This window comes from Oryx dammah, unplaced genomic scaffold, assembly GCF_014754425.2.
Source record: "Oryx dammah isolate SB20612 unplaced genomic scaffold, SCBI_Odam_1.1 HiC_scaffold_18, whole genome shotgun sequence".
NCBI lineage: Eukaryota > Metazoa > Chordata > Mammalia > Artiodactyla > Bovidae > Oryx > Oryx dammah.
The window spans coordinates 61,334,308-61,356,306 of record NW_024070202.1 but is presented as its reverse complement, the minus strand read 5'-3'; the positions used below and the strand labels follow the sequence as shown (position 1 = coordinate 61,356,306).

General features: G+C 45.2%; 1 protein-coding gene across 2 annotated transcripts in view; it reads left to right on the top strand.

Annotated features, from left to right (window-relative positions):
• The window catches only part of EEPD1 (endonuclease/exonuclease/phosphatase family domain containing 1), a 123,029-nt gene that overhangs the window by 66,030 nt on the left and 35,000 nt on the right, over window positions 1-21,999 (top strand). For both annotated transcript variants that reach the window (XM_040260190.1, XM_040260191.1), the window contains exon 3: window positions 15,224-15,275. In XM_040260190.1, the coding sequence (XP_040116124.1) occupies window positions 15,224-15,275 (52 nt within the window). The remainder of the gene's footprint in view (window positions 1-15,223; window positions 15,276-21,999) is intronic.

The following is a 21,999-nucleotide window of genomic DNA, read 5'->3' as shown; positions in this document are numbered from 1 at the left end:
TTGGAAGGAAGCCTAATGAATGGAAAGGGAAGATAGGAAAATGTGACAAGATCACCCCGGAGACCCCTCACATGGTTCTGAACAGTTGCTAAGAGAAGAGCACAGGAAAGTGGAAGTGCAGAGGAAACAGGCTCAGCTACAGCCCACCTTTTGCCAGGTGAGGCCATGCAGGATGGGGACACAGTCCCCACTGTAGATATTTGATCTGGTGCATTTGATCTGGTTGGTTCATATACCACACCCCCGAGCCCACCGCCACCATGAAAGCCAAGGAATAAACAAAAAGGGTTCAGGAAAAGCAGTTGGGGGAAGGTGGTGAAAAGGGTTTTTTCATCCAGGAAAAACTATCTTCAAATGATATTTGCAGCATTTTCTGATTGTATTAGCCAGATGTCTCCTTCTTATGTAAACATGTGTTGAAAAAAATTGAAGGGGAAGCCTCAGGTTCCAAGAAGTCCTCAATTCACTTGGATCAGAGAGATGAATGGTAACAACTTGCAAGCCTCCTTGACTTAGGGATGTCTGGACCTACGTTATCATAACCACTTGGATTAAGAATGATCAGTAAGAACCTCATCCAAGGTCTAAGGCTTCATCTCTTAACAGTTAAATATGACACTGGGGAGGAAGTTGGATGAAATCAGGAGGTACCAGTTAGGGCCCTGAGCTGAGTTTGAATGACCACTTTGCTTTTGAATAGTGAGAGTAAAGATTTTGTTTTGTTCATTGCTCTGTCTCTGGTGCCCAGAGTCATGCCTGGCATGTAGTGAGTGCTCTGTAAATATCTGTCGAATGAATTAAAAAAAAAAGTGAGTCCTTTTAAGTCATACGGACCTGGGCTCAATTCTCTGTTTCTAGCTCTTGTGTGGACCTTACACAAGCTAACTAATCACTTTGAAGCTGCAAAATAGGAGTAGAAATTCCTGCCTCTTCAGTTGAGAATAAAATATCCCAAAGCCAGGAGTAAGAAAAACTAATTTTTTAGTATCCAAATCAAAGAGCCAATGAGTGGCTCTTTAATTTTGGGATCTGCAGTTTGTTCAGAGAAGGCGATGGCACCCTACTCCAGTACTCTTGCCTGGAAAATCCCATGGACAGAGGAGCCTGGAAGGCTGCGTTCCATGGGGTCGTGAAGAGTCAGACACGACTGAGCGACTTCCCTTTCACTTTTCACTTTCATGCATTGGAGAAAGAGATAGCAACTCACTCCAGTGTTCTTGCCTAGAGAATCCCAGGGACGGGGGAGCCTGGTGGGCTGCCGTCTATGGGGTCACACAGAGTCGGACACGACTGAAGCGACTTAGCAGCAGCAGCAGCAGTAGCAGCAGCAGCAGCAGCAGCAGCAGTTTGTTACCACTGTGTCATTGAGGAGAAATTTGAGGTATGAGTGAAACAGAAGAATAAAGCCTTAGCAGAGAACCTGACGTCTGGAAAACACTCAATTAAAAGCATCCTCTTTCTCGCCTTCATTGGTTCTGTCCGCATTTCAGTCTGTTCCTGTGTCTTGTCTTCCAAACTTCCCAGGGATAAAACCGCCCAGTCTACTGTAGTTTCTCTCTTGCCATTAAACCATGCCTTTAACGTCTAATGGGCTTTCTTGTGGGGCCTCAGACATTAGATTAGGCCAAATGTTTTAACCGTTTTAGAAAGTGGCATGAAGTAGGCAATTTGCTGCTGCAGAGGAGAAGTGTAGGTTGGAAAAGCCTTTCTCGGTCTCCACCTGGAGCCCCCCTCCCCTCCACTATCCACGTTAGGCCTGCTCATCTTTCAGCCATTTTCAGTTAAAGTCAGTCGCCTTTGGCAATTCCTATGGTTTGTGCTTGAGGTGATTTCCAGGGGGCACTGGCCGGATTCCCCGCAGAGGGGCTTCCTGAGAGCCAGGATCTGGGATGCCTGCCAAGTACTCAAAAGCCTGGAGGCCTTGAAGTGCCCGAAGCTTGACTGATCCTGCCTCAGGAAAACGGGTTCTCTTTGGGGAACTTCTCCACATGTGGAGGATCCAGAGCCCTGCAGTTTGAGGGGGAGTCTGTCTTCCCATCTGCTGAACAATCCAGTTACTAAAACTAGGAGACCAGACACCGTCTTGTCCTCCAGAGATGCTGTCTCTGGAAGCATTTGGCGGCTGCTGAAACCATCCTCCTGCTCATCAGAAAGACACAGGCTCCACTCTGGTTCCAGGCGCTCTGCGGCTTCCAGCTCCTTCTAATTTCTCCCTGAAATACCCATGATGACACAGAAAAATGACAAAACTCCCAAGTCAGCAAAAAACCAGGGACTGACAAATGCCAGGATCTTGAAAGCATCAGCTGATGATGTCGAGAAGACAGAGCTGGGCCATGGGGGCCAGCTAGGATGCAGTTGATGACATGAAGATTCATGGAAAGGAATCCTCAACCCCCCTACCCTGAGAAAAGTCAGAAAGTACTTTATACATTCTCTTTTGTTTAGTTCCCAACTCATGTACTTGGAGTAAATTCTAACCGGTTGCACCCCACCCCCGACACACACACACACACACTTTATTTTTCCTCCTCTCAGCTGCAGACCTCAGATGTGGTCTTTTGTAAATTCATCTCTCTTTATCTTTATTACCCCCTGTATCCAAGTAGAGAAAGAAACCATGGGAAGAAAACCAGATGGGGTATAGGGGAAACTGGCAGGATTTCAGTGCATTCTAGTATGTTTCCCCAAAGCAAAGTGCTGTAAGGAGGGTGCCCTGGGAGCTGTGCATGCAGGAAAATAGAAAGCTTTCTGTCTTGAGTTAAGTCTCAGGGAAGGAAATGAACTTTGTTAGAGCAAGCGTTCTGAATCACTGGAAGCTATGTCTTTGCCCTGTCCTCTCCCACAGCGGGTACAGAAACACCCATTCTTTATGCAAGTGGCGAGAAAATGGAACCATTGCCAGTCTACTCATAACATCTGTTGAAATTTCATCACTGGTCTGGACAAACTTTTCCTTATTCAAGGATGAATGAAGACAAAAGGCTTCTCTGGTGGCTCAGGGGTGAAGAATCCACCTGCCAATGCAAGCAATGCAGGAGACACAGGTTCAATTTCTGGTTCAGGAAGATCCCTAGGAGGAGGAAATGGCAACCTCCACTCTAGTATTCTTGCCTGGAAGTTCCCATGGACAGAGGAGCCTGGCGGCCTACAGTCCATGGGATCACAAAAAGACACTGAACAACTGAGCATGCATGCAAAGACAAAAAAGACTGTGGGGAAAAGTCCGCCAGGGTAAGGTAAAGGCAATTGCTTCTAAAGACCCAGAAGCAGGTCTGTTTTTGGAAAAATTACCTACAGCAGGCTCCAGAAGAGCATTTGGGAGAAATGTGTAGCATTCTCAGTATCTACAAAAAGACATGGCCTCCCTGCAGTAGGAGCAGAAAAATGTAAGGCAAAGATGGGTTGATATGAAAAGGCAACAAAAAGGGAAAAAAAGATATAGATTAAATGAAGAAAGGTTTTGAGAAAACAAAAATCCAGCTGCCGAACTAAGATCCAAATTTGCAGGAGTATTAATAGAAGAGTATTAATATGTGAGAAGCTGAATGATGCCCCCTGCAAAGATGTCCATATCTTAATCTGGAAATCTGTGAACACTAAGTGCAAAAACCGACTTTGCCGATGTGTTTAAGGTGAGGATCTTGAGAGATGGAGAGGTTATCCTGTGTTATCCACATAGGTCCTAAATGCAGTCACAAGTGTTCTTGTGAAAGATAGGCAGAGAGAAATTTGATGATAGAAGAGAAGGCAGTGTGACCGTGGAGGCAGAGATTGGGACCATGTGACCAAGCCAAGGAACGTCAGCTGCCACCAGAAGCTGGAAGAGGCAGAGGACAAATTCTCCCCTGGAGCCTCCTGAGGAAGTACGGCTGTTCTGACAACTTCATTTGGCCTGGTGACACTGGTGTTAGCCTTCAGGCCTCCAGAACTATAAGAAAATAAATGTCTGTGTGGCAAGTCACCAAGCTTGTGATAATTTGCTAGGGCAGTCAGGGAAAGCTAATGCAAATGCTTTGGAATATCAAATCAGTGATGTGGGTGAAGGGAAAAAGAAATTTGAGAAACTATTCTGGAAAATAGAAGATAGAGAACAAGAGTCAAGGTTTAGATACAGAAGATGGAACTGACAGCCCACATTCGGCCTGTTTTTATTGGTGATTATTGGGGTTAGTGCCCTGGACAAACCTAGACAGCATATTAAAAAGAAGAGATATTACTTTGCCGTCAAAGGTCCGTATAGTCAAAGCTATGGTTTTTCCAGTAGTCATATATGGATGTGAGAGTTGGACCATAAGGAAAGCTGAGCACTGAAGAATTGATGCTTTTGAACTGTGGTGTTGGAGAAGACTCTTGATCCAACCAGTCCATCTAAAGGAAATCAGTCCTTAATATTCATTGGAAGGACTGATGCTGAAGCTGAAACTCTAATACTTTGGGTACCTGATGCAAAGAACTAACTCATTTGAAAAGACCCTGATGCAGGGAAAGATTGAAGTTGGGAGGAGAAGGGGATGACAGTGGATAAGATGGTTGGACGGCATCACCGACTCAATGGACATGAGTCTGAGTAAGCTCCAGGAGTTGGTGATGGACAGGGAAGCCTGGTCTGCTGCAGTCCATAGGGTCAGAAAGAGTCAGACGTGACTGAACAACTGAACTGAACTGATCAGATACTTCCCTGAGCTAATGAGAAACTGTGTATAAATCTAAAGGGCTCACTAACCACATTCTAAAGAAACTCAGGTGAAAGAGGCCCGTATCTGGGCATCCCCTGGGGCACATACAGAATACAAGAATAAAGGGGAGGAAAAAACACATTTCATAAGAGCCCAAACAGAAGAATTATAAAAATCAAGATGACTTTAAGTCTGTTCTCTATCTTGAACCTGGCAGATTAGAATACCAGGGAGTTTTTTTTTTTTTTTTTAAGTTTAGATATATTCACACCTATCTGGCTTGGGAATCTGAAACAGTAAAAGTTCTTCTGCTTATCAAGTAAGTTTGCGAACCATCTATAAAGTTTTTTGGGGGGAGGGGGGATTATATTGTAGCCTAGCTACTTTATACTTATTGAAGTGTCCTCTGTGTATTAAGCCCATCAGAAGGGCTTCTGCGAAGCCCATTCTCAGACATGCAAGGGCTTAGGAAAATAAACATGTTCCTTTCTTTTAAATTTTAACAATATGTTGCAGAAGCTGAAGTGGTAAGGAAGAATAGAGCTCAAGAATAGGTCGCATAGGCACTGTAATCAGTAAACCTACAGAGCAGTTTAAATTATTATTTTAAGTCTGGTTATCCAGCAAATACAAATGTCAGAAATTGTTCCTAAGATAAACTCTAGAATGGAAAGTCAACAGTGTACCTGTGTTCTGGGTCTAAACCCTAGAGTGTTGTTAACAGAGATAAACGAGGGAAGAGGAGGTAAAGGTTTGTTGTGTGATTTGTCTGAAATAGGTTGGTACCCCCAAAAAGTTATTTCCTGTATTATTTTAATCTTTGAAGAATTGTTAATGGCTAAAGAAAGATTCTGAATAGTATTGGTACCAGTAATTGCCATTTACTCTGGTAAAAGGAGATTTTTACCAGGTTTTTACCTTTTGCTAGTAAAAGGGTGTTTACTCTGAGGTACGCAGTGTGCTAAAAACTCTACCTTCATCATCTCTGCTCAAGGCCACGCTGTGGTTGCCAGATCCTTTCCCTCCCACCCACTGTTCTTAAGGTTCCTAAGATCCTGCTCCAGTAGGTGGTGCTGCTTGAACCCCAGGCTGGCTGATCCCAGAGCTCTTCTCTGTCCCTGGGCTAATATGAAAAATTTACAGGTAAATCCTGGAAGATTCAAAAACAACTGGAACTTCCTGAACACTGGAAACAGAAAAACAAAACTCATCATAAAGTAGAGCAAAAAAAGCATCAATATATTTTTAAAAGCAGAAAAGGCACAGGGTACTTTCTTTAAACCACAGTGTACTAGAATTATAGAAAACACAAAATTATAAAATTTAAAACCCAAATACTTAGAGATTTAAAAAAAAGCATAATCCAAACACTGTGGAGTCCATAAGAGACCAAAGCAGACTAGACAGAAAGTAACAAGAAGGCTCCATAACTGGATTTGAAACAAGGACAAATATTTACCTGTAGAAAAATTCATGGCTTTATATATACAAGAAATCATCTAGATCACTGAATATTTAACTCAAGAAGGCAAATAGAGAAACTAAAGAAAACAATGGAAGTCGGAGAAAGAAATCAGTAAAGATAAATGTTGACCTTAATTAATTAGAAAAAGATGTTAGGCTTGATAAATCCTGTTGCTGATTTTCTCAGAAGACCAACAAAATAGACTGATTTCTCAGAAATCTAATTTTTTAATTGAGAAAAAATATCTATACACATTAATGAGGAAGGGGGCCTGACCACAGAATCAGAAGTTGTTTTTAAGTTAAAAATGATTACTAGTGCAATTCCTGGCTCCAAATTTGAAAATCTGAATGGATTAGACAGTCTTCGAAGAAATGGAACTTACTGTAATTGATACAAGCAGTTGAAAACCTGAATAAAACAAAAACCACAGGAAGATCATTAGAGAAATTTCCTGCCCACTGTTTTGCAGACTAGTTCTTGCAAACTTGCCAAGAAGAGTTACCCAAGCTAAATTCCACATAGACTGTTCTAGTCCTAATGTGCTGATTCAGCACTTGGCTTTGGAGGAGAAGGGTGGGATGCAAGCATGTTTGGCTGTGATGGGGTTGAAAGGCCCCATGTGAGAAGAACCGCTCCTTCCCTGGGAGCTGGTCCTCTCTTCCCAAGTCCGTGCCCACTTGCATCCAGAGGCTGATGACCCTTGTGTTCTCAACCCTCAGCCAGTGGTGGAAAATAATAAAGCATTGGGGAAAATGAGTCTGAGCCTAACACCCACGGCAACTTCTAAAATTTGGTGATCGAAAGAGGGAACGCTTCCTTACTTTGCTCAGGGAAAGATAATGGGGAGCTTTCCTTGAAAGGGAAGTGTTCAGACAGCTGGATTGATATGCTTTCTGAATTTGACTTTTGTGAAGTTTCATAAGTGCCCCCACCCCATCCTACCTGGGACACATGAGTAGAGAGCAGCCAGTGCCCGGGACCAATGGCCCTGCTTACAGTTCTGCCCTTCTCTCCATCCTCTCCTCCTGCCACTCCTGTTCCTTGCTGGAAGGCTGCCTGTCTCCACCCCACTAGTTTATTCTGCTGTGGCCAAGACTCTGGCTTTCTGCTGAAGGTGTGCATGGAGACCCTGCTGTCCTCAGTTCCCTGGCTGCCAGGCCCGGGGATAGTTTGGGCTGCTGCACTGGCACAGAACTTGCATTCCCAGGAATTGCCCACGCCTTCCCCTTTTTCCTGCAGAAGAGGTGGTGGAAATATTGTATTACCAAAAAGCAAAACAAAACCACCCTGGCATTGTTTAGGACTCTTTTGACGTTTAGTGTGTTAGTCGTTCAGTCGTGTCTGACTCTTTGTGAGCCCAGAAAGCTCCTCTATCCATGGAACTCTCCAGGCAAGAATACTTGAGTGGGTAGCCATTCTCTTCTCCAGGGGATCTCCTGACCCAGGGATCAAACCAGGGTCTCCTGTATTGCAGGCAGATTCTTTACCATCTGAGCCACCAGGGAAACCCCTTTCTGACCTTTACGATCCCCCCAAATTGTACAAATGGTGATTATGCTCTGAAAGAAAAGCTGAGCCCTATAGATGATACTTTTGGTGGAGAGGGATAATGATACCACAGGGGAGGGGTGGTGAAAGCAAGAGAGGAGGAGGGAAAGAAGGGAAGAAGCCCTGAGAAGGGGTCGTGTCTGCACTTCATTATATATTTATATATTTAGATGGCTCAGGTGGTAAAGAATCTGCCTGCAGTGCAGGAGACCTGAGGTTGATTCCTGGGTCCAAAAGATCCTCTGGAGAATGACATGGAAACTGAGTCCAGTATTCTTGCCTGGAGAATTCCATGGACAGAGGAGCCTAGTGGGCTACAGTCCGTGGGTTGCAAAGAGTGGGACATAACTGAGCAACTATCACTTTTCCCCCCATATTTATATTTATATATAATTATAAAATTAAGATCATGGATAGCATATTATTCAAAAGCAGAGACATTACTTTGCCGACTAAGGTCCGTCTAGTCAAGGCTATGGTTTTTCCAGTAGTCATGTATGGATGTGAGAGTTGGACTGTGAAGAAGGCTGAGCACCAAAGAATTGATGCTTTTGAACTGTGGTGTTGGAGAAGACTCTTGATAGTCCCTTGGATTGCAAGGAGATCCAACCAGTCCATTCTGAAGGAGATCAGCCCTGGGATTTCTTTGGAAGGAATGGTGCTAAAGCTGAAACTCCAGTACTTTGGCCACCTCATGCAAAGAGTTGAGTCATTGGAAAAGACTTTGATGCTGGGAGGGATTGGGGGCAGGAGGAGAAGGGGACGACAGAGGATGAGATGGCTGGATGGCATCACTGACTTGATGGACATGAGTTTGAGTGAACTCTGGGAGTTGGTGATGGACAGGGAGGCCTGGCGTGCTGCGATTCATGGGGTCGCAAAGAGTCGGACACAACTGAGCAACTGAACTGAACTGAAGATCATGGCATCTGGTCCCATCACTTCGTGGCAAATAGATGGGGAAACAGTGACAGACTTTATTTTTGGGGGCTCCAAAATCACTGCAGATGGTGACTGCAGCCATGAAATTGAAAGACGCTTGCTCCTTGGAAGAAAAGTTATTACCAACCTAGACAGCATATTAAAAAGCAGAGACATTACTTTGCCAACAAAGGTCCATATAGTCAAAGCAATGGTTTTTCCAGTAGTCATGTATGGATGTGAGAGTTGGACTATAAAGAAAGCTGAGCACTGAAGAATTGATGCTTTTGAACTGTGGTGTTGGAGAAGACTCTTGAGAGTCCCTTGGATTGTAAGGAGATCCAACCAGTCCATTCTGAAGGAAATCAGTCCTTAATATTCATTTGAAGGACTGATGTTGAAGCTGAAACTCCAATACTTTGAGCACCTGATGAGAAGAACTGACTCATTTGAGAAGACCCTGATGCAGGGAAATATTGAAGGTGGGAGAAGGGGATGACAGTGGATGAGATGGTTGGATGGCATCACTGACTCGATGGACATGAGTTTGAGTAAGCTCTAGGAGTTGGTGATGGACAGGGAGGCCTGGCATGCTGCAGTCCATGGAGTCGCAAAGAGTCAGACACAACGGAGCGACTGAACTGAACTGATATTTATTTATTATAATAATAATTATATGCACTTAATATGGTGAGGAATTCTTGGCTTACCTTCTTCCCCTGAGGCAAATTGTGCTGGGGACCTACCACCCTACCCCTTCTACCTGAAACTTAATCTCGCTGTTTCCTCTTCTTCACCTCCCATCCATCCATTCCTCACCCTGTGAAACTTGGTGTCTCTACCACTTCCTGAAAGTTCTCTGTTCCGGAACACCAGCCCCAGCTTCCCTGGCTTCCTCAGAATCAGAGCCAGCACCGCCACGCTCTCCCCTTGGCTCTTGGGCCTCGTGCTCTGGGTTTTCCTTCACCTTCCTGGAAGTTCCTTCTCTGTCCCCCGAACAGGCCCTGCTCCTCTGCCTGCCTCTTATGTGGCGATGGTCCTCGGGCTCTGTCCCTCTGCACAGCCCCCTGGGTGACCTGCCTCCTCAAGCACCGTCCTCGTGTGCCTGGTGTCCACTCCAGAGCCCAGAACTCACAGAGGGACAGTCAGCTGCTGTTCATACGCCACTGAGAGTTCCCACAGGGCCCAGCGTCAGTGTGTCCAGGACCTGACTCACTGTCTTCAGGCCACACAGCTGGTCCTTCCAGTCCCCACTTTCACAGGCTGGGAGCCGAGGGGATGTTTCTCTCCCACACCCCCAACAGCTGCTTCTTCATCAGGTCCTGCCAGCTGCTGATCAGTTTGGAAATAGCCCAGTGTCTTTTACCCACACCAGCCTCCGTCATCTCTTCCTAGGACCTATCTCAGGTCTCCCTGCCTCCAGTCTTGTCCTCCATCCCACTCCACCCTCATGGGTTCTCCACATCAGAGCCATTTTATACATGTGTTGGGCATCTTCTGTGTCCTGGGTCCTCTGCCACACCATAGCTCTAAATCATCTGGCCGCTCCTTGCCCCCCAAGTACAGGCCAAGCTCCTTAATGTGGCTTAACAAACCCTCTCAGAGGCCTGGCCCTGCCTGTTTCTGCAGAAGACTCTTTCAGCACTTGTGCCACACCCCAGACACCCCATGTTCCCTGGTCATTCTGCAGTCCCTGTGGGGGCTGTGCCTGACCTCCCACCTTGTGCTACTCCTGGCACCCCACCTCTCTGCCTTGCAAGCCCGCAACTGTCAGCCTAGGAGTCACTTCCCAGGAAGCCTCCCAGCTGTGTGTTACTAAATTCTTCCACAGAGCTTCACAGCAGCCGAGTTTGCCTCTAGAGGGCGTCTTCACCTGGTTGATGCACTTACCTTGTTCCTCCGTAAACTTAGAAGTTTGAAGGCAAAGGCTACGTTGTATCATTGTACATCATCCTTTCCTCTGCATCCAGTAGTGCCTGGTACATAATACTTGCCCCTTAAATACTTTATCTGGGCAGTGAATGCTGGCTCCATTGTATTATACCCTTTCTGCGTTTATTGAAACCTACTATATCTCATGCACTAAGCTATGGCACTTAATAAATGCAATGGAAACTCAAAGTGTCAGAATCCTCAGAGAAAGCTGGCTAGAGTGAATTCTTGACTCTGGTGCCATGTGGGTCATAATCTGTTCTGGAAGCGACAGTTTCTGTATAGTTGGGAGTTTATTCTTTTAAGTGCCTTTGTGCATCCACATAGTTACCTTTTATCTGCCTTTAAGGGGTCATTGAGGTTCATTCAGCCTGCCACCTTAAGCAATAGGGTGCCCTCCATCTTCTCTTTAACTTTGCCTCTTCTTTTCCTTGCTGTCAGCATCTACCTGACTCGTTCCCCTTCACCACTTCAAATTCCATTACGGACCTCACTGCGCCAGCCACTAATGAGCTCTATAAGACATCTGCCCTCAAGTGCTTCACTTCCTTGCCGCTTACTTAGCAAACATTAGTTGCATGCATTCTAGATCCTTCTAAGTGTCACCCATCTTGACTTCAGAACTTGGCCTTGAAATGGCCATTTTTCCAAATAAATCACGGCTGTCAGCTGCTTTTGTGTGACTTGCCTCTCTTCTCAAAGTCAAGTGTGAAAAAGAAGTTGAAACTTCCATCTGATGGGAGCTCTGCTATTTTCAGAGGATGCTGACCCAGCACCAGGTCACCCCACAGACATGCCATTTAGTCCGGCTCTGCTGGTCCATGTTGGAACCTGGAGAGCCTCAGAGACACATACCTCCCTTAGCTTGTGCCCAGCAGCATCCTAGCCCCTTTGAGATCAGAAACAATAGTGCGTTCATCTTTGTTTTCCTGGTGCCAGTGTATGTTTGTGGAATTAGCAAAAGGATGGAAAAAAGGAAGGAAAGAGCGAGACATGGAGAAAGGGAGGGAGAGAAGAGGGGCAAAACTGAAATTGAGAGATGAGATTCCTTCCAGGGTAAGGAGTTAGAGGTGTCAGATGGAGGATTTGGTAAACGGGTTCATTGCTTCTTCGTGTGTATGAAATTTCCTCCCAGGGAGTATCTGATGTGCTGGAAGAATCTGATACCATAAACACTGAAACAAATACTCCAAACCTGCAGAGTTTCCAATAAGATAAGAACTAACAGTAGGACAGTTATGTAATGGGAAAAATCTTGAAACTCCTGAAGATTACCACTCTAAGGAGGAAGAAACCTGAGCTTTCTGAAGAAATCCACTGTTATGAGGAGCTGGATCAGTAACTTCTGATTAACATATATTGTTTCCATTATGAACCTCAAACTATCTAGATTTGAGTGTCTTGTTATCTTTTCTCCATCTGCCCTTAAAGCAAGCTCATTTGTCTTGCTGGGTTTTAGTAGTGTGAAAAGGTCTTTATTTTTTTCTGCTCCCATTCAATACACAAAACCTGTTTGATTTTAGAGCAGAAGTTAAATTGGTTTCATCTCATATGCCAACTTCACTGGATTGGCTGTGGCTTACTGGAGTGTTCAGAAGGATTCTGAAGCTGTATATAAGCTAACGGGGGAAGTTCCATGCAAAGAGGTGAAGAGGGTTGGAGAGTGTGCATGCCAAGTATTTGCTATCCTTGTTCAAGAGGAAAGTAACTTGGTGAAAGCAGGGAAGAGCAGCCTTCAGATTTTGACTCTGAAAAAAGTCAACAGGAATTGTTTTAATTTCATCTTCATTCAAAGCCTGAGACTGTTGGTTTTCAGATCATGTTCTACAGTGCTTTGAATATAGTATCTCTGTGAATAGAAAAAGAGAGTTGAGTTTATTAACAGTGTTTAAATCTCTTCCTCTAACCTGTTGATATCTGATCCTAAATCGGACTTCATGACTATAGAAAAGGGCAGGAACAAGAGACTGTTTTGGAAGTCCCTCCAATATAAGTATTTTCCAGTGGTTATTTCAGAAGCAGTTTAAGCTTCTGAAACTTGAGTTACAGCTGGACTCTCCTTAGCCTGTAACTTGCTGTCCATGTTGATAACCTGGAATCTAGAGGTGTGCATTGGGAATTAGAGTGTGCCGAGGAGTGGCTGGTAGCTTTGACCTACCGCCAGACAGAGCAGGCATTTCTACAAATGTGTGTAGCACTGTCCACCCTGAGGAAAACACGAAACACACAGAGTCATCTCATTGGAGGGCTTCCTTCTCAGACAGAGAAACTGAAGCTTGACCAGTGATTTTAGCTATCCATACCAGTAGCAACTTGCTCTGTAAGCCCCTGGGCCCTCATGGGCGGCCAGTAAATAAATATTCCTGGGTGTCCTTCATGTCAGTTACAGACACCACAGATGTAGTGAGAAGACCCCTGAGCCCCTGGCCTCAAAGAGGTTCCCTGCTAGTGAGAGGAAGCAGACAGAAGCAACCTGACAAATAAATGCTTTAGGCTTCCCAGATGGCTCAGTGGTAAAAACCCGCCTGCCAATGCAGGAGACTCGGGTTGGATCGCTGAGTCGGGAAGATCCCCTTGAGGAGGAAGTGGCAACCTGCTCCAGTATTCTTGCCTGGGAAATCCTTTGTACAGAGGAACCTGGTGGGCTACAACCCATGGGGTTGCAAAAGAGTCAGACATGACTTAGTGACTAAACAACAACAACTAGTAAGCGCACATAAAAAAAAAAAAATCCAAGGTGACCAGGAGTGCTGCTTGGAGAAGGTAACATTTGAACTTAGCCTGGGATGATGTAATTAGATGTAATTGGTGTTGTCAAGGTCTTGGGGAAGACTTTTCCACGCCAGAGAAACAGCAAAAGCAAACATGGCCAAGAGATGAAGGAAACTCGGTGACTGGAGCAGCGGGAATGCATAGGATCTTGTCCATTAGCCCTGATGTCTGCTGAATTGTTGGTGGTGGTTTCTTGTAGGCCTTTAACACTTTTATTGCATTTGCTGAATTTGCTTTTAAGTAAAACTTTGCATTTGGTTGGGCAGTGCCTGCCTGTCTGTATAGGAAGATTATTAAGAATTCTATAGGTTGAAGTGAAACTTGTTACGGGCATAACTTCCTTTGAGGGAGGTGTGTGGTACAGGTGGGGCCCATTTCTGCTCCGGAGAGCTTGTGCAGGTTGGTAGGGGTGCAATGACCAGTGACCACAAGCAGATTAGCTGGATGGGGAGGGAGCAGAACGACACCATGGAGAGCTGACCTGCCCCCTAAACAATCTCACCAAGCTCCCACTTCCTCCTGTGTGCTGGGCAGTCCTGCCCTGGCTGCCTGTTCATTGTGTCCCCAGACACTGCAAAAGCAACTTGTCACAGGAGGGGCCTGCTCCCACACATCTGAACTCCCTCATCTCAGCTGCTGGCTGAAGTCTGGGCTCTGGCCCCTAAATTGGAAACTGGTGAGTTGTATACACTCCAAGCCCTTTCTCTCCTCCACGGTGCCTCTGTCCCTGGTTGCCTTTCTCCCCAGTCCCCTCCCCTGGCAAGGCTAACGTGGTCCCTCCTAGAGGAAGCCGCCTCTGCCCTCGGCCAGGCTGGGCTCCTCTCGGCTCCCCAGCCAGTCCACTTGGCACCCTACTGGTCCTTTCCCTCAGCGTGGCCTCTGGGAGGCTGTGAACTCCTTGTGGGCAGGGAGCAGGTCAAAGTCATCAGGTGCTCTTGGCTTCCTGCACCCAGTAGGGCTCCATCCATATGCAGTAACAAATGAGCGGGTGAGCGGGCCGTCTTCATAAGGAGTGATTTTAGCTATTTGTTCTCACCGGAGGGACATCAAGGGAAGATTAGTGCTGAACATGGGTAACTGTTTTCTTCTTTATATTCCTCTGAATTTATTGAAGTTGCTTACATAAGCAACTATCAATTGCTTTTAGAAATTTTTGTGGGGAAATGTATGCAACATAAAATTTACTATTTCAGCCATTAATAAGTGTACATTTCACTGACATTAAGCACATTCATTTTGTATGCAACCATCGCCAGCATCTACAGAACATTTTCCCAAACAGAAGCGCCATACCCAATAAGTAAGAACTCCCCATTCCTCAACCCCCAGCCCCTGGCAGCCAGCACTCTACTTCCAGTCTCTCTGGGTTTGACAAGTCTAGGGACTTCATGTAAGAAGAATCATACAGTATTTGTCCTTTCGCGTCTGGCTTATTTCACTGAGCATGATGTCTTCACGTTTCCTCTATGTTGTAGCAAGTGCCAGAATTTCCTTCTCTTAAGGCTGAATAATATTTTATCATATGTGTGTCCTGTATTTTGTTTTTCCACTTATCCACTGATGTACAGTGAAGTTGTTCTCACCTTTTGGCTGCTGCGAATCATGCTACTGTGAACGTGGATCTGAGTCCTTGTTTTCAACTCTTGTGTGTATATGCCAAGAAGTGGAATTGCTGGGTTATATGGTAAAATCATTTTTACAATTCAGAAACATTTTAGATCTGAAATGGTCATTTCAGCTCAAACCAAAGGTCACCTTCAGACTGGGGGTGGTGTAGAAATGCAGGCTGAAATTTCAGACCTTTGTTTTCATGATTTGTCTCATGCTTGGCGATGTGAAATGTTTTGTTTTGTTTTTTTGAAATGTTTTGTTTTCAAATGTGGTTTTAATTGTTTTCTTACAGCATCAAGCTGCTAGCTGTGCAAGAACTACTTGACAGAGAGGCCCTGGAAAAGGTAAATATTTTATTCTTCCTACCCCAGATTCATAAACTTAGAGAAGAGTGCCACACACAGGAAAAACTCCACTCTCTATTGCCAGAGATAGCACTTGCAACAAAGTTGGTCTGTTATTTTGTATTCATAACAGTCAGTGAACCCTGCAGATTTTTAGTCAGAATGCCCGCATGTTGCTCATAGGCCATTAACGCTTGCAAACTCTCCCTTGCTTGGCTTTTTCAGAGTTGAGTGAAAGCAGAGGCTCGCCTTGCTGTGGGCCAGGCTCTGGAGCAGGCTTTCTGTGCCTGGAAACACCACACACCCGATTCTGCCAGCGTGCCAGATTCTGTACTTCCCTCCATCTCTGCTTGTATGTGTTCTTGTCCGAGCTTGTGGATGCTAAAGTTGAGGCAGCGAGGTTAGGGAACTTGCTCTAATTAGGAAAATTAGCTAAGTGGCAGAGTAAGGATTTGAGCCCAATGGTTTTATTTCTAAAACCAGTGTTTTTTTCTGTTGACTAGTTAAGCTCATGAGTTTGAACTCCTTTAGGGGCTACTTCTGTGGTTTGGGAAATTCTGTCCCACATGTGCCCTGGAAGGAGCTAGTCAGTGTGTCTTAGTTCTCCACGTTCAAGTCAAGTTCTCAGCTGGGGACCTTTTGCCAGTTGTGGGTTCAGTCTGAGTGCTGGGTGGCCCAGGTGCCACCCCGTGGGCCTCCCAAGCAGTTCCCCTGGGTGGCTCAGGACTCTTTCCGAGTATGTGGCCATGGTCATTAATTAGTCTCTCTAAGGGTAATGTAAAAGAAATTGGTTAGCGAGATAAGCACCCAAATTATATTATTAAAATATTAAAATATTTTGATTAGTGGTCAGTCTGCTGGTTGTCACTAAAGCAAATAAAGTCTTCAAGCACCAGGCAGTGATGTGTGGGGAGGGAGGTATCTATCTGAAATCTGGCTCTGAATTTCACATCCCTCCAGCCTTATTTGTATCACAGTTGGAACAAGGGTGGTGCTGCCTGCCCGACCTGAGAGAGGTGACATGAGAACCAAATGAGTTAGTGCGGCGGAAAGACTTCCTAAGTGCCAAAGGTCTCAACTCATTAATTCTTAACTACTCCTATCAATTCTTAATCCAGCCATTGAAACATACTATGTGTACATGAAGATTCTTTGTATGTTCTTGAAACTTAAAAAGTTACCCTTCCAGAAACAATTTTCTTCTCAGTATTCACTATAGGTATTTGTTTACTCTTCAATTAAAAAAAAATTAGACAAAACTGGTAAACACGTGGCAGCCATGTGCTAAGGTGCACCAGCACAATAGAAACACAGGCACCAAAAATATCTATAGCTCTTTAGAGTTGTGTTAATACCCTTTGTGGAGAGGCCACACAGCCAAGCCAGTGTGGGATACTAACAGCTTGTGGAGTCCAACAGAAAGGGAGCTTATAGTATGGGGTTTGCACAGCTGGGCCCAGAGCCACCTCGTCCTTCTTAAGCGGGTTATCTTGAGTTATCAGCCTTCTCTGTGGTTTACTTTGCCAGTCTGTAAAGTGGGACTCTTTATAACCCAAAATCCACAGAAGATTTGAGAAGATCAAGTAGACAGCCTATGTGAAGGACTTAACTCCATACCTGACGCTCAGTGGTCCCGCAGAGTCAGCTACAACCTGTGTTTTTTTCCCTTCTTCTTCCTCCTCCCGCCCTCCCTCTTTCTCACCATGTTTGATGATGGTTTTGTACTGTTCCCCTATCTCCATAAATGGCAATGGAAAGACCAATAAGATAGTTTAAATATGCACAGGGGCCAGCTAGGAGCCAAGGTGACTCAGTTTCCTTCCCTCTTTCATTTGTGTGTTCATTCATTCACACTACAGGCTTTTGTTGAGCTTTCAATATGCAGGCAAGTAGCAAACATTTCTAGAAAAGTCCAGAAGTGATCAGTAGACTTGAGCTTGGCAGCCAGTTGTATTTTGAGTGACACATGGCTTATTCCTGTCCTAGTGCTCTTTTTTGCAATAAGATTGGTTCAGTTCATGTTAGAATAAGATACGTTCCCTAAAGAGCCTTATGAATTACAGATTCTCACCTACCCAGACAAATTAAAGAATCGCCAAGGAAAGTTCTCAGTAAACTATAGCAATAGCTTTGCCACTCAGAATGTGGTCTGCAGACCGACAGTATTGTAAGCATGTTAGAAATGCAGAATCTCAGACCCCATTGCCTAATTCAGTTTGCATTCTGACAAGACCCCAGGTGGTTCTTGTGTACCAAAGTCCAAGAAGTTCTCCTGAGGAGTATCAGTTACTATCATGATCACTGCTGTTGACTAGGCCAGTTTCATAGAGAACCTCTGAGGTGTCACCTTTTTGCCTTAATGGGCAATCAGGCTTGCTTTCTTGTGTCAAGAGAAGTAAAACACCAGAAGTCTATTTGTAAACAGTTTTTATCTGGTTTGCCTGCTTTTTCCTTTCATTGAAAAAACAGGCTTAGTTAATTTAATAAGTGGAGCCAGCAAGAATGACCTCAGACCCAGATCCTACAAACCTCGCACCTCTTTAACTGTCTTTGCAGTTGGGCTTCATGTGGCAACCTGCTTTACGGTTTTGCAATTACTGAACTCCTTAGATCCCACCACAATGGGGCTGGTCCCTTCCAGACGGTCCCAACAGTGGGGACTTACACATGCCTTTCACTTATAAGATGGAGGCTTTTCTGAAGGAGTCATTTCCCTCATAGGTATTTGTAGGTTAAATTTCACCAGCAAAATATTTAAATTATGTAAAACATAAAAGGCTACAAACCAGCAGCAGCAGTGTTTTGGAGTTTTCTCCAAAACAGAGTAAGACTTTTAGTGCTTTTTCTTGCTAATGTTAGACAGTGTTGTGATCTTAGCATTTTAGTTCAAAACTAGCAGCCTTTTGTCTGACTTGTACTTTCTCTGGCTTTAGGTGGAGAGCTTATTCATTTTAGGAAGTGCCAAGGCTTTGTGGGTTTCTACAGAGCAAAGAGGAGCTGTGGGGAGATTGCTGTAGGAGAGCAGGGGTCCCCTCCCAGCCCTGGCTCAGTTTAGCCATTAGACCTGGCAGGCTGCCTTCCTCAGAGGCCCTGGCCTCTTTCCTTATCCACGTAACAGCTTTCTGTTCCTTTTGTGGATCTTTCTTCTAAAAGTCGTTAAAAGTCTTGGGTTTCACAGATGATCCTTGATCACATTGTGAAGAGAGGAAAATTCTCCTTTTCATGCTCTGTTAATTCTTTCTCTGCTCCTTGATCCAGTGATTCTTACTGGTTTTAGGGGCTTCCATGTTTCATCTGAATGGAGAGGAGAGTGGTGAACACCTGCCCAATGACTGCCACATGTAGATCAGCAGGTTCCCAGTTTTTACCTTTTCAAACACTTTGTCTTAATTCAGGTGTCATCGTTTGGGATGGAGACTGGGAACATCTGGGAGGTCAAGTCTCTGAATTTCTCTTCTCCATCAACATTACACAAAGGCATTTCCCAGACAAGTGACAGTTATTTGTCATTTATTTTAAAAATAAGTTAGAATTTGGGGAAGTGTTAGTTGCTCAGTTGTGTCTGACTCTTTGCAACCCGATGGACTACAGCATGCAAGGCTCCTCTGTCTGTGGGACTTCCCAGGCAAGAATATTGGAGTGGGTTGCCATTTCTTTCTCCAGGGGATCTTTCTGACCCAGGGATCAAACTCGTGTCTCCTACATTGGCAGGCAGATTCTTTATCATTTGAGCATAAGTGTCAGGATATGTGACCTTTCTTTGAAAAAGTGTTTTTTTTTTTTTTCCCCAATATCCATTAGGTGCCAAGAGCAAGGACTTGCTCTGAGACAGATGTAGGTCTTCCCACCTTCTCTGTTTTCTGTGCTTTAAGAGCAGGATGCTTTTGTTTTTCTGAGTCACACAGACTTGTTTCCCAGGCTTTATAGACAGGCCCCATCTAACGCCTTTAAACGTGGCATGCATGAAAGGAAACAAAAATATTGGTACAGCTTGATTTAGTAAGATCACTTTTCAATGACTCTTTCAAACAGCTTCCTGCAAAGCTGCAAACAATACTTTGGCCATTCCCTCCAGCTGGAGGTCAGCTTCTCCCTGGAAGGGCCAGAGGGCAGGGCACCACCTGACCCTAACCGAGACCCAAGTCTGCCTGAAGAGCTGTCTGTGAGAGCCAGGTCTCCTGGGGGTTCAGGATGCCCAACTCATAGTCATCGCCTGTCCTACCCCACCTCGGCCCCCACCCCGTTTGCGAAATTGTTTAGGACAAAATGCCTGCCAGTCTCCATGTTGCTGCTGCGGCTAGACGTTTCTCCTAGAATTTCCATTGTGAAGTCTCACTCTTAGTCCAGTTTTCCTGCAAGTAGAGCAGATGATCTCTGTGGCCTCTTGTGCTTTCCATGTGAGATGAAGCATATACATTTCACCAGCAAGCCTCAGACTAGAAAAATTGAACTTGGTGTTTGCACACAGTGACAAAGCAGGGACTTTTCCAACTGAACCCTAGCAGTCAGTAATGTTGGAATTAGAAGTTAGTAGCTTCCTGCATGGAACGCTGCTCAATGTTATGTGGCAGCCTGAATGGGAGGGAATTTGGGGGGAGAATGTATACATGTATATGTATGGCTAAGTCCCCTTCACTGTTCACCTGACAGTATCACAACATTGTTAGTTGGCTATACCCCAAATCAAAATTAAAAAAAAATTTTTTTTAAGTAGTTAGTAGCTTCCTGGAGATTTTCAGAAGCAAATAAGAGGTAAATGATTATCACATAGATTTGTGTGAATAAACTAAGGGTGCTAGGTGCTTCTATCTCTAATTGATGGTGGTATGTTATAAACATACACACATGCAAACGCGTGTGTGCTTAGTCGCTCAGTCATGTCCGACTCTTTGTGACTGCATGGACTGTAGCCTGCCAGGCTCCTCTATCCATGGGGATTCTCCAGGCAAGAATACTGGAGTGGGTTTCCATGCCCTTCTCCAGGGGATCTTTCCAACCCAGGGATCAAACCCAGGTCTCCCACGTTGCAGGCACATATATAAGCTCTAACTCTGTTATTATGCTCTTTTGGAGTGTTTTTCTCTGTGATTTAGACTTCCTGTTAATTTAGTTTGTGCAGCAGTTGAGTGCTTATGCTGTGCCTAAATCTCACTACATGCCAAGGGAGATGAAATTATAAAAATACACTTGAATGGCATACATGGAACCCCAGAATGTCAGAGCTGAGGGAGACTGTTTAATCCAGAGTCCAGCCCTGTCATCTGTCACTTTGCAGACAGGACACAGAGGTGCTGAAATGTCCTTCTTGCCTGGGCCCATAGCAGTTGCGTTGGTAGAATCAGGACCTGCCCCGGTGGACTCAGTTCTCGTCCAGTGCTCTCTTCAGTGTGAGCACCACCTGGGCTCTCTGGTCTCATTTATCTTCATCTTCAGCTTCAGTGGACTTTATGGGGGCTTCTGTCTCTGCATATTCCAGGCCTGGGAGCAGATCCAGACAGCTGGTCCCTGGTCCAGGTGATGAAGAATTTAAACCGAGGTCTTCTCATTCTTGTAGCAAAACAGACATGGATTTGTGCTGTTTGTCTCCATGCGTGCTTCTTGGTCCAACAGGGAAGACAGAGAACATGGGCTGGAGGTTGGAGGAGAAGGAAGTCGGAGATTCAGGGTTCAGGATGCAGACACTCTCGGGGGAGCATCTGAGAACAGGGGAACTCTCAGTGGTGTGAGGGCTGCAGAGAGTCGGGGGCCACTGCAGAGGAAGGCCATGAGGGACATGGACGAGGACAGAGAATGTGCTGCAAACATACCCTCCGTAGGGTCAGCGTCACAATGAATTGCTTCAAGAATCTTAACATAAAATGTGCCTTTTACAAAATAGTACCCTGTGTGGATTTAAAAATATCAGGGTAAGATTCTTCAGCAACCTGGATTTGTCTTTCTCCCATGCCTAGTCCTTCACATTGCTGTTGTTTAGTCATTAAGTCATCTCCAACTCTTTGGCCACCCCGTGGACTGTAGCCTGCCAGGCTTCTCTGTCCATGTGATTTCCCAGACAAGAATACTGGAGTGGGTTGCCATTTCCTTCTCCAAGGGATCTTCCTGACCCAGGATCAAATCTCCTGTACTGCAAGAGGATTCTGTATGGCTAAACCACCAAGGAAGCCCGTGCATGCATGCATACTCAGTTGCTTCAGTTGTGTCTGACTCTTTGCAACCCCAGGGACTAGTCTACCAGGATACTTTGACCATGGGATTATTCAGGCAAGAATACTGGTGGGTTACCATGCCTGCTAGGGGGTCTTCCCAACCTGAACCTCTGGGTTCTGAACCTCTGTCTCTTGCATTGCAGGTGGATTCTTTTATCACTGAGCCACCAGGGAAGCCTAGAGAAGCCCATAGTCAGAGCTTAGTTTGAATGCCATCTTGAATAATCAGTATTCATGTATTTGTTAGATTTTTTAAGTGAATTGAGCCCATCAGTGCCTAATTATGGTTAAACTCTTTGTACTCATGTTCCTGGCTAAATCCCTTCCAGCAGACAGCTTGCTACTTCCTTGAAGGGCTAATGAGCAGAAATGGGGGCCCCTGTGGAGCTCAGCCTCCCCCTGTTCACTGCTTGGAGTCTAGCTCAGGCCCGCAGGGGCCACCGCAACCAGCTGCTCACCGGCTCCACTTTCCAGACTGCACACTTGGGTCCTGACCCCATTCGGGAAAGGGCTCTTGG